Source organism: Ambystoma mexicanum, chromosome 1p (assembly GCF_040938575.1).
Source record: "Ambystoma mexicanum isolate Mex_15411 chromosome 1p, UKY_AmexF1_1, whole genome shotgun sequence".
Lineage (NCBI taxonomy): Eukaryota > Metazoa > Chordata > Amphibia > Caudata > Ambystomatidae > Ambystoma > Ambystoma mexicanum.
The window spans coordinates 466,990,926-467,003,431 of NC_090921.1; the positions used below are offsets into that span (position 1 = coordinate 466,990,926).

Here is a 12,506-nt window from a genome sequence, read left to right on the forward strand (position 1 = left end):
AAATCATGTGAAAGAAGGTGGCCATCTCCTGTTTGCATTGGATACATGTCTCACCTCCGGTCCCTCCCCACCTGGCCAGGGCTGTGCGAGAGTAGTATGAGCGGTGAAGTATTCTGAGTTGTATCAATCTGAGTTTGGCCTCGATACTTATCTCTCAGGGGGACATTAGTGCATCCGTGCAGTCCTCTGGTTCCAGATCACCCAGATCCCTTTCTCACCTTTCTTTCAGCTTAACGAGTTCTTTAGCACCGAAGGAGTTAAGGGCCTGGCAGAGCGTGGAGGTGACTTTGGAGGGGATATGTTGCAGGAAAACGCTGGTCTCTATGGGGGAGCAGGGAGGTATAGTGGTTATGTCTGGGAACTGGGTGTGTATGGAATGAGCAAGCTGTGCGTATCGAAACTGCTCCATAGGTTCCAAACCAAATTTGTCTTACAGAGTGTCAAAGCTTAGGAGGCGTCTCTCTTGAATCACGTGAGCGGTTGTGGTTATCCCTTGTGTTCCTCAGTTCCCAAAACAGCCCATTTTCCTTATTTCTGGGAGATGTACGTTGTGCCATATGGGTTGGGCTAGTGTTGGTTTTGCCTTCCAGCCAACAATTTTGTGTGCGTCCCTCCAGGCATGATGGATGTGGCGTGTCATTCTTGGTGTTTTCGGGAATTGGTTGTTGGTGGCATGTAGGACCTGTAGGGGCGACGCTGGGAGCATAGTCTCTATTTCAATGCGGATGTGCGGTAGTGTGGGGTCTGCGTGTAGCCAATCATACACCACCCCTATCTGTGTTGCTAGATAGTATGTGCGTATGCATGGTAGTCCAATGCCTCCCTCCCATACTGATCGTTGGAGTGTAGTGAGGGCAATTCTGGGTTGTTTCCCTCCCCAAAGCAGCGTACAGAGATTCCTATCTATGAGCGCAAAGGTTTTGTGGGGGATGGGGAGCGGAGCATTTTGGAGAATGTATAGGAGTCTTGGGAGTGTCATCTTTTTAAACAGGGCTGCCCTACCCATTAATGATAGGGGGAGCGATTGCCAGTGGGAGACATCCCTGTTAAACCTATCTAGTACGGGTTGTAGGTTGAGTTGGAGAAATCCGTCTAGGGTCGGGCCAATGCGTATGCCCAGGTATTTAAACTCCCTAATACAGACGTAGTAGGGGCAAGTCTCGGGAATCGCAGTTTCGCCACCTTGGATCGGGAAGTAAATAGTTTTGGACTCGTTTATCTTCAGGCCGGCCAAGGTTTGGTATTCCTTAAGGATGAGGGATACAATCGGGCATGAGGTGACCAGAATACTAAGATATATAAGGAGGTTGTCTGCACATAACGAGAGCCGATCTTCTCCTCCCCCTGGCCGGGCGAATCCGGACCAGCTTTTATTCGATCTAAGTTCGATCGCTAGTGGCTCGATAGCGAGCAGGAAGAGGAGTGGGGAAAGGGGGCAACCCTGTCTGGTACCTCGGCCCAGGGGAAATGATCTGGAGGACTTGCCATTCACCCTCAAGTTAGCCTCTGGGGATGCATAGAGGAGTCTAACCCAGGAGATGAAGCTTCACCCAAAGTTCATTCAGGCCATATTTTCCCATAGGGCCTCCCACACCACAGAGTCAAACGCCTTCTCAAACGCCAGGAGGGCCAGTGGACACAGTATCTCTGATGCTCTGCCTAGGGCGAGTTGGATCCTGCGTAAGTTCATGCAGGTAGATTTGTTGGGCATAAATCCACATTAATCTGGATGGACAATTGTCTCTATCACCTTGAGCAGTCTGTTAGCTAGTGTCCTGGCGAGGACTTTGGCTTCTCCATTGATCAGCGGTAGGAAGCACATTCTTCCAGGGGCTTTCCGGTTTTATGTATGACCACGATGCTCGCTCTTCTAAGGACCGGAGGGAGTGCGCTTTGTTCTTTACTGCGGAGGAACATTCAATGCATAGGTCCCCTTAGTGTGCTACCCAGGCATTTCCAGGTCTCTGTTGGGAACCCATTGGGGCCCGGGGTTTTCCCAGGTTGGAGTTGTGCTAGCGCCTCTTGAATTTCGTTTTCGGTGATTTCAGTGTCTAAGAAATCTGTTAGTTGTGTTGACAGTTTCGGGATCTCAATCGGTCAAGGAAGCTAGAGGGCGCAGGTGTGGGGTTCCGGGTTGGTGGGGTGTAGAGTTTCTCATAGTAGGCAGCAAATGTTTCTACTATGTCAGAGTCTTCGGTCAGCAGCACCCCCTCCGGGGATCTGATGGCTCGCACGTGCCCATTAGTTTGTTCACATCTCTCCCACCAGGCAAGGGTTTTATTTGCCTTGTCTCTTTTATCGTAAATTTGATTCAGGACTAGCCAGTGGGCCGCCTGGGAATTATCCAGGGCTATGTTACTGAGGGCTTTTTACGCTGTTACCAGGGCTTCCTTTGTGCTCTGAGTGCCGTGTGAAGAAGTTGTTCTTCACACTCCAGTACTTGCTTTTCGGCCTCCACGATCTTTTGAGTGTGTCGTTTCCGGTAGGCCGATACCGCGGAGATGGCCTCTCCGCGGAGGACAGTTTTATATGCTTCCCATAACGAGATCGGACATTCAACTGCGCCTTTGTTTATTTCAAAGTATTCCATAGTCTTTTCCTCGAGTTCTTCAGCAATTTCGGATAGCCACAGGTGGTATGTATTCAGTCGCCAGGTGGTGTCTGGGCGCTGGCGAGCGTTTTTCATAGTTATGAGGAGCGGGAAATGGTCCAAAATACCTCTTGCCAGGAACTCATCAGATACGAGCCTGCGGGATGTGTTGCGGGGGATGAAGGCATAGTCGATCCTCAAAAATGTTTTGTGCACACTGGAGAAAAATGAGAATCCAGCCTCGCTGTCGTGCAGTGATCGCCAAGTGTCCGACAGTCCCAGTGTCTCAGCAAATGTGTACAGAGCTGTCGGGGCAAGTCGAGTTCCAGCCCTTCTGCGGGACCTGTCAGCCGTGACATCCATAACTTTGTTGAAGTCCCCCCTATGGCCCATAAGTTGGCGTCCTCCTCCAGGAGTATGTTCTGCAGTTCACCAAGTAGTTCCTTTGTAAGTGTGGGGGGAGCATAGACCGCAACAAGACCCCATTTTTCACTCCAGATGTTTGAGAGCAATATCGCGAATCGGCCCCGAGGGTCGGTCCGTACTTTCCTGACCTGTAGGGGGACTCGTTTGTGGATGAGTATCATTGTGCCCCTGGCGCCTTTTGTGAACCCAGCTTGGTAGGTTTGCGGATAGTTGGATCTTCTAAAGAAGCCATTACTGGTTCCGATCAGATGTGTTTCCGTAAGGAGAGCTATATCTGGTGAGTATCGGTTGAGATATTGGAGCACCAGTCTTCGTTTCACGCTGGAGCCAAGGCCGTTGACATTCCAGGTCAACAAGGACAGCTTGTCTGTGTTTGTTCTAACTGTGTGGGCCTCGTTGTGAGGCCTCAAGAAGGATCTGATGTCTTGGTAGCCTCTTAGGTCGTATGTAGTGCTCTCTCAAGCTCTGTCCAGTGTGTCCCACATCTGGATCCATTGCTGCTAATGGAGGTGTAGTGTAGACCTGGGGTACCCAGGTGTATCTCTTGGAAGGAATCGTCCCAGGATTGCCATGTGACTGTGTAACTTGTGCCTGGATAATACGGGTATCTCGGGCCCAGCAGATGGGCTGTTTCTGTTTTCTGTGCCAGTAGAAATTAGTGACTTGCCTTTTTTTTCTGTGATTTCAATTGCCTACACCCGTAGAACTCCTCCCACCCTGTACTTCCCCCCCTACTGGGAGCACCTGTCGCCCAAACATTGAACTTTTAACTGTAAAACTTCTTTGGGATAACCCGGACTCTGGTAGTAATTGCACCACCTAGAGGGCGGCGGCCGCTAAGGTAGAGTTCCCATAGTGATGCGTTGCAGGTCGGTCCCTATGGTGCAGAGGCCTCATCCATTCTCCGTGGTGCTTTTGGCTGAATGCTGTGGCGTGTCGGTTTCCAGGTCTACCGAGTTAAGGGGGAGCTGTCCGGGCTTGGGTTTCTGTGCGGACGTTCTAGAAGGTGAGCGTCGGGCTCCGGGGCCATTGGCTTTTCGAGCCACTCCCATGCCTCTTTGGGGTTGTAGAACAAGTGGGTAGTGCCCTCGTGATGGATGGACTTTGAGCAATGCCGGGAAGAAAAGAGCATAATTGATTGACAGAGATTGGAGTTTCTTCTTGACAGAGTTGAACGACTGGCGGGCCTTTTGGACCTCCTTAGTGTAGTCAGGGTAGAACCCCACTCTGTATCCATTGTATGTAATTGGGCCCGAGGCCCGTGCCATCTGGAGGATAGCGTCTCGGTCTAGAAAATTTAAGAGGCGTGCAATTATCGTTCTTGGCGGGGCTCCAGGGGTGGGTCACCCGGTGGGCACTCTATATGCTCTTTCTATGGAGAAGAACTTGGTAGTTGGTAGGTTTTTGGGGGCGAAGACATGAGCCAGCCAATCTTCCAGAAAAAGTTTGGCACTGGGGCCTTCTTCTTTTTCCAGGATCCCGAGAATCCTGAGATTGTTGCGACGCGTCCTTCCTTCGCTGTCCTCAGCGCGGTATTCAAGTTGGTTAACTTTCTGGGTGATTACGGCTAGCTGCTGTTCGAGTCGGCAGACAGTGTCCTCTGTGTCTGATACTCTTTGTTCCGCTTCACCGACTCTAGGCGATAGGTTGCGTAGATCTTGGCAAAGGAGGGACACTTCTGTGGATACCCCACCAATTTTGATTTCCAGAGACATTCTCGAATCCCCAATCACTTTCATTAGGTCGATCAGTGAGACAGGAAGGTCATGAACCTCTTCTCTGGTTTCTTCCTCCTCCAGGGTCTGTGTCTCAAGGTGGGGAGGGGCCCCTACTATGAAGAGGTCCATTTTACTTTGTAAGGTTTGTCTTTTGGCCTTATCCTTGCACATAGTGCAGTCGGTGATCCCAGTGAGGTGTTGGGTCAAGGTGGGTCGTGTTAGCGGCCTGGAGAGGGTTGGTGTTGGAGTTGGATTTGGGGGATTTGGCGTGTGTCTAGCCTCTGCGCATCCGACCTCTGTTCCGGAGTGCCAGTGAGGTTACCACCAGTCCCTTAAGGGTGTATCCCTTAATTTGGCTTGCCTATTGCATCTAGTTAGACTTGTGCACTCAGTGGAGGGTGTCCACTGCTGTGTCCATGCGAGGGTGGTAGTATTCCGCCGCTGCACCTCTGTCCCTTGGTTCTTTTCAGGGGGATGGGAAGTGTTTGCTATGCAGATCTCGTGGGCCCTGTTGGTAGTATGATTGCGCGTGTTTTTTCTGGGGGGGACCCCACCTCCCCTGCACATACCTTGTTGATGCTGGGTCTGCTTTGCCGTGCTCTTCGCTGTCAGGGGAGCGCGGCACTGGGAGCTCTTTACCGCGCCGCGTCTCTACTCTGGGCGCTGCAGTCTCGCTGGCGGGGTGGGAGGGGAACACACTCCGATTCAGCCCCCCGGTGCGGGTCGTATCTGTCTATGGGTGCTTGTGCGGGAGTGGACCGCCGTGGGGGCGCTTGTCTCGCCCTCCCATGCAGATGCTGGTTCGGGCGGCAAGGGGACTTGTTGTGTTCTCTGTGTCCTTGCGGGCCGTGCTGCAGTTCACCTACAGTCCGGGTCCCTGGCGCTTGCATGCTCACCACCAGAGTCTGGTCCCCAGGATGTGCCGGTGTGAGTGTCTGCCCATTGTTAGATGTTCCAGGTTGTTCACGGGCTGGTCCGCTGATCGCGGTCTGGTCCGGCGCACTCCCTCCCCTGCTCAGAGCAACAGCCTCAGTCTAGGGCTGAGTTTGGTGCGCAGCATCCTAGCCGTTGGAAAAGGATCACGGCAGCGCAGCCTTTCATTCTTTGGGCTCCAGGCACCGATTTCGCCCCAGATTTGGACAATGTGGTCCCGTGTCTTCAGCAGGAAGAACATGATTTCTGGGTCCTCGCCAGTAGCAGCCCAGCGCAGGATTCCCAAATGCAGGATGTTGTCAGCCATGGAGCTCACAGTCAGAGCTCGCGGCTGGTGTCTGGGTGGACGCTGGAGTTGGGCGGGTGCGAGTTGTTCCTAGGCGGCACCCTCAGCAGTCCCTGTGGTGTTGTTGGGATATGGTCGCTTCTTGCTGCCGAACACGCCACTACGGCCCGTCCTCCATCTCTGCTCTGCCTTCTCCCCAGGAGCCTCTGTGGTTGTGGCAGCTCGGGGGATGGGGGTGCGGCTGACCGTTCTTGTCTGCCAAAAATGGCGGCAGGCCACGCTCTGGTGGTCACCGGCTCGAATCCGGTGTACCCGAGTTCGATTTTCCTCCGGAATGCAGCGCTTGCTGCCCTGGTGGGCCTGCCTCTGTTTCAGTGCGTTTTGGGGCTTGTTTGATGTCTTGGGAGCAAAATATTTTAGGATAATTGCCGCGGCCGCCTGGAGCCGATGCAGTTCAGTTACCTATAATCTTCATTACTCCCAGTCCCACTCTTCCTTATTCCAGTACTTACCAATGAGGCAAGGAACCTCATACGTAAGCACTGGGACAAGGAAAAGGGATGTGAAGGTAATTCTGGGCCGAGAAGCTGATTTTGGGCGCTGGGGTGGGAGGGAGAGGGGATGTGTGGAGGGGTGGGATGGGGATTGTGCAATACATCATAATGGCCATCCATGTCCAGGCTAAGCAGGAATGATATGTGGTATTAGTGGCTAGAGAGGCATTTTGGTGCAGCCAGAATAGTCATTCTTAGTTTGGCTTGACTTTTCTTTAACTGGACATCTCTGATAAAGCAGTCATGCTAAGTGTAATTGCCTGGCTAGACCTGTATTTAGGTGCTGCCAGTCTAGCCATTTCTTACTGCAGCATTGTATATTTTTCTGGGCATCTGTGATAAAATAACCATGATAAGTGTTACTGCTTTCGACTGGCATTTTGTAGCAACCAGTCTAAGTATGTCTAAAAAGTGGCCTGGCATGCTTTTCTGTAATATGTTATTACATTTCTAGACTGGTCTACATTGTGCAGCCAGTTGGACATGTTTTCATTGTGCTCTGGCATTTTAATAGCAAAGCATTACATTAATTAAAGCATTAATGTTCATGTGCTCTGTTGGTGACTTGCATGTATTGGATTTTTGGATTGGTGTTACCCTACAAAACATTTACAAACACTCTGGCCTTTTAGCCAATTGTTCTCAGAAAGTGTGCTGTGTAATGCATTAAAACACATATTTATATCTTTCTCCTAGTGCAGTGTGCGGCGTACCCCTGCAGCAGCACGTTCGTGCGTTTTGCGCAAGTGTGGTAATCTAGGCCCGCCCAGAGTGTGGTGCGACCTGTTATTTGTTGCTGAGTTGGGGGGGCGTCAGCATGGCTCACAGGGGGGGCCCAATTTTGTGTTACACTACTGCGGAATACCTGCTGCAGTGCAGAGCTTAACGACTGATTAAGGGCAGGCATCAACAGTGTAACACAAGTCTTTACAAGTCTTCTCTAGCAAGGTGAATTGGGACTCAGTAAGGGTTCACAAAGCTGAAAGGAAAGTGACTCTGGAATTAATCTTGTTCGCTGGAGGGCAATCCATTGGGTTTGATCATTCCTGGAAGCTTTAGCCCTGATTTCCAAGAGCATCATATTAATTTGATGTGACGCAATATCATATTTGGAAACATAGCTTTGGAAATGAAGTATCATTTACAGAAAAATTGCAAAGACGTTTACGCATCACATAACAAATTTACATTTTCAGCTGAACACAAACCATGTTGATGGCACTTTCCAAATTGTATAGATTGAGTTGCAGAGGGGGAAAAATAATATGACATGCACTAGTTTAACCAGCATTGAGGTTCAAACTGTTTTTGTGGGTCATTAATCAATTAAAGGTTGAAGTGGCTTTAATAAACATGGCACTAATCTTGTGTGAAACTGGCTCAACCCACAATTGTGGTAATTGCTGAAAGTGTTTTTTACTAGGTATTGCAAAACACAGCTGCAAGGCATCTACTCTACTCTTATGAGTGTTTAGATTAAACGTAAAAAAAAAATGCAACTCACCATTACAACGATATCTCAAATTGGACCAGATGATATTCTCTTGGGAGAAGCAGAATACACCCAGGCGTCCGCCACGCATTGTGGTGTCAAGGATGACCCCTGTATCTGCCACCACCTCAGCCCCCTCGAAGAATCTAGCTCTGAAAAAAAAATAGGAAGCACACTTTGAACTCGGACACAGCATTGGTGTTGCATGGGATGAATCATCGCAGCACCTGAACCAATGTCTGAAGTGGGTGTCCTTAGAGCAGTCTGCCCAGTTCCATTCACAGCAGCTCTTTCAATTTAGTACATCTTTTCAGTGCTGTTACTCTCCTCTTTCAGTCACTGACTATCATACTCTCTCACTACCCAAGTGATCAGAATCACTATCATTGGGCCTCATTACGAGGTTGGAGGTAGCCTTGACGGTAAAACCGGCAAGAAAATCTGGCACCCGCGAATGGGCAATTACCTGGGTATTTCGCTGGTGCCAGTGCCGGTAGCTCCCCATTCCCATTTGAGCCCCATAGGTTCATTACCGCGTCGGTGCTACAGGCTTGCTGTGCTCGTTGGTGCCTTGAAAGGCACCCGCGAGTACAACTCGGAGTTTGCCGGTCCGGATACAACGGTACCGGCAAGCTTACCGGTACCGTTGTATCCGACCGACAACCTCGTAATGAGGCCCATTGACTTTGGCCAATTGTGTCCTGAATTCCAGGTATCTTGCAGCATGGGCCCTTGAAACATACCACAGCTGCAAACTAAATCTTCATTCTTATACCAGTTGTGTCTCACTTTAATCTCAGAATATTCTTAGAACATGGGCCTGCAAACTTTGGCTCCCCAGATGGTTAGGAATACAACTCCCATCAGCCCTTGTCAGCAAAGTTTATAGTGAGGAATCACAGGAGTCGTAGTCCAAAACATCCGGAAAGCAGCAGGTTGCTGAATTCGGGGTTAAAAATAATGAAGTTGCCTTTTTATGTTTGTAACAATGCTCCTTCTTGGCTATCGGATATTCTGCATGTCAAGGAATGCTTTCTGAAATTCCAGATGTCTTGGGAAAAGGACGTGCTCTGTTATGTAGTTAGGATTCCATATAGAAAGTCGTGGATGTCTCTGACTTTAGCAGTAAGGACCCTGTCAACAGCCCAGGTGAGATGGAGAAATAGCGAGCCCCTTCCCTTTCTGACGTCATGGAACTGAAAGTTTGTTTCCAAACACCTCCAGAGCCATGAAGTTTTGTTTGCACCTGGGGAAAGTCGGTCAGCCAGTGAGGCCATTGGAAACGCAGGTGGAGACTGCCAGTGTCCACCCGCATTCCACCAGTCACCCACGCCCCTTTCTCGGTGGCTGCCATATTTGTCTCACCATTTTGGCTCCATGGTCTCCATTCTCTCCTCCAGCCTACCTCCCCACCTCTCTTTCTTCCACCCCCCGCACCCCCTTTTATCTGCAAGCCCATCTCCGGTTGCGTTCTCCTTGCAGTCTGAGCCACGCACAACGCAATAGATATAGTAAAGGGAGTTGGTCTCTTTTCGATTTTCCATGACGGTAGGCATTTTGTTTTTCTTTTTTATGATGGGGGAGTGGGCTCGCACAAGATGCACGCAGCTCATCTGCCGAAAAACCATTTAAACTATTTGTACCTCGGATGAATCCCTGGGGTGCGAACAGCTATCTTCCTCTTGCTGTGGGGCACACAGGGCCCTTAATGGCCCTGAGCCCTCGCCGATACTCGAGCTGATGGGCCTTTACCGGCTCTGTAGGCCCCCAGACATGGGTGTTTGCTATATTAGATTTTGTCTTCAATCACAGTTGCCGAAGCACCATTGGCTGAGAACTTTGTTAAACTTCTAAACAATCAAGATAACAAGATCAAATAATAAACGAAAATGCAAAAAATGAATAAAAAGAAACAATGATCATGAATATGCCTAGGGGGACAATATTCTCTGATGTTTACAGAGTCGATTTGGATATTGCTATCAGAACTGGACATGTTTCAATAGAATTAAAGCATTCAATTGCATCTTATATTTGAACTCAATGGGCCTCATTACGGGTTTGGTGGTGGCCGTGCCTGTAACAAAGGCACGGCTGCCGCTGGACCCGTGATTTTACCGGCACCTGCGAGGTCGGCGGACCCGGTAATTGCACATTCGCGGGTGCCGGCAAGAAGGGACTCCCCATCCCCATTCGGCCCCATAGGGCTGAATGGGAATGGGGAGCTTGGATGCACCGGCACCGTTCATAACGGTGCCGGTGCATCCATGAGTTGTGCTCGCGGGTGCCACACTGCCCGCTAGGTCGGACCTGGCGGGCAGAGCGAGACCCGCGAGCACAACTCGTAGTATGGCGGTACGGTAGCAACGGTGCCAGTAGCGATACCGGAGCCCATACTTATAATGAGGCCCAATGTCTAAAAATTCAAAAAGGTTAATGACGGAATTGGCATTAGGAGAGCCACACCCTGTTCAAGATCAAAAGCCTACATCTATCTTTTAATGAGTGCAGTGGTGGCCATGTAAAATGCCTTTTAGGGCTTGTTGTCCCACAACTCCCACGATGCCGACACAGGCATCGCATCCGCCTTCTGCTGAATAATGGGTCTAATTGTATGCACCACTTTCTTCCAATTTTTCCTGGTAATCGTCTCAAACCCAAGGAAAGACTATGGCTGACACTTAGTCTTGGGAAAGATTATCTCTCATTATTGTGCAACAGAAAGTTCTCTGCATCACTGAATCTCTGTCCCTGTTGTATATACCAGTATGCTGCATTTCAGAATTCCAACCCACTGATTGGCCTATCGCCCCCAAAAGGCGCCTATATAAGATTGTGTCTAAATCCGGATTGGCTTGGAAATATGTCATTAGGTCCTACCTGATATATCCGACTTGAGGGCGGTGCTGCAGGAACCAGCGATAGGACGTCTTATCTTTCCAGCCTACATTCCTGGGGTCTTTCCATAATAGTTTCACCTGGTTTGAGGTGTCTCCAGTGTGCCACAGTGAATTCCTGAGGTATTCTCCAGGGCCAGTTGTAGATTTGACAGCCTGTTACAATAGACGTTGGAAAATTATTTAAAGGACATAATACTGGAAGTTCAATCCAAACATTACCACAGATGGGGCTTTTCAAGCGTCTATTTGCATAAAAATGTTCACAGTGTCATCCTGCTAGGATATGAACAATAATTACAGCCACAGACACAGGGAACCATACTGCGAAGATAGGACATTATAAACACCCATCATGGTTTCCAGAACTTTATTTTATTTATGATAAAACAGGCATTTTACATTTTTTTTAAAGTGTATTTAGATCTTTTATGGCTGTTGGGACTCTCTTTAGTTTCCTCTGTCCGTATCCGTCTGTCACAGGAAGTAGAAAGGTTGAATGACTTTGGAGTTAAATGGGTGCTTGATTCCTTATTAACTGACCTTTTGCTGGGAAAGAGATGTTCTGAAAAGCTTGGTTGCACCATGAAAATGCCTCTGAACTAGAGGGCCCAGTGACATTGCTAAACGGTGAACTAGAGGGAGCTGAGGACTAATGATGATGTAGGAAGGAGAACACAACATGTATATGGACGGATCACTTCCTAATGATTTAACACATGATTGCAGTGCAGCTGCAAACTCTCAACCCTTGGAGTGGGTCCATCCAACTGGGGAATCTTTGCTGAAGCTGTATCTCACTGAGAAGGCCATTTGAGCTGAATGTTTGGTGTAGCTTGTTGTCTCACACAGAGGGCAAGAGGACCAGCCATTTGGGCTTGATGGCTCCTTTTGGGTGTGGGGGGTGGCAGTGCTTTGTATAAAGGTGTTCACTTATTGCAATTGTGCTAACTAAAGAGTTCTGGAAAGGCTTCAGTGAGGAGGTGCAAGTTCTTCCCAATCATTTCATCATCTTTTTCTTCACTTTGAGTGTACCCGAGTGACGTGGGGTGTGTTGAGATGAGGATCCTATGATCACAGTGCCTAGATATTCAAGGGGCGCCACACTGCGGTCAAAAAAGAACTGTGCTTGCTTTTGGCGGTGTGCAGGGGAGATGTGGCCTGCTTGTTACAGTCTGAACTGGTTCCGCTAAGGGTGGTCTGCTTCTGTTATGGAAGAACGAGCGTAAAAATAATAGAGAAATGCAACCACGAGGTATTTGGATCTATGTGAACACTTTGAAAAACAAATAGTCCCGGGAGGATAGCTCATTGGCAATGTGCTCGCTTTGGAAGCAAGACGACAGGGAGCAACACAGGTTCGATCCGCGCTTAGAAACCTCTGGGTATTTAAGCGCGTTATACATACGCAACTAAGACAAAAAACTATTACACAACTAAAAAACAAACAATTCCTGTAACAGCACCTCGATGCCCGTGGGCTGTGTGGGTGCTTAAAATTTTTTTAAATTAAATACCAAAGCCCAAAATGCCAACTTATTTAAAACCATTTTGCCACATATATATGCGATGGTGAACCCCCACGACCGCACATACCTCCTCTATTTTCA

The 12,506-nt window shown here is 49.1% G+C and overlaps 1 protein-coding gene across 2 annotated transcripts in view; it reads right to left on the reverse strand.

Moving 5' to 3' along the window:
* COMP (cartilage oligomeric matrix protein) overlaps positions 1–12,506 on the reverse strand; it is a 676,605-nt gene that overhangs the window by 12,219 nt on the left and 651,880 nt on the right. For both annotated transcript variants that reach the window (XM_069649319.1, XM_069649318.1), the window contains exons 17-18: positions 10,880–11,052; positions 8,012–8,151 (exon numbers count right to left, since the gene is read on the reverse strand). In XM_069649319.1, the coding sequence (XP_069505420.1) occupies positions 8,012–8,151; positions 10,880–11,052 (313 nt within the window). The remainder of the gene's footprint in view (positions 1–8,011; positions 8,152–10,879; positions 11,053–12,506) is intronic.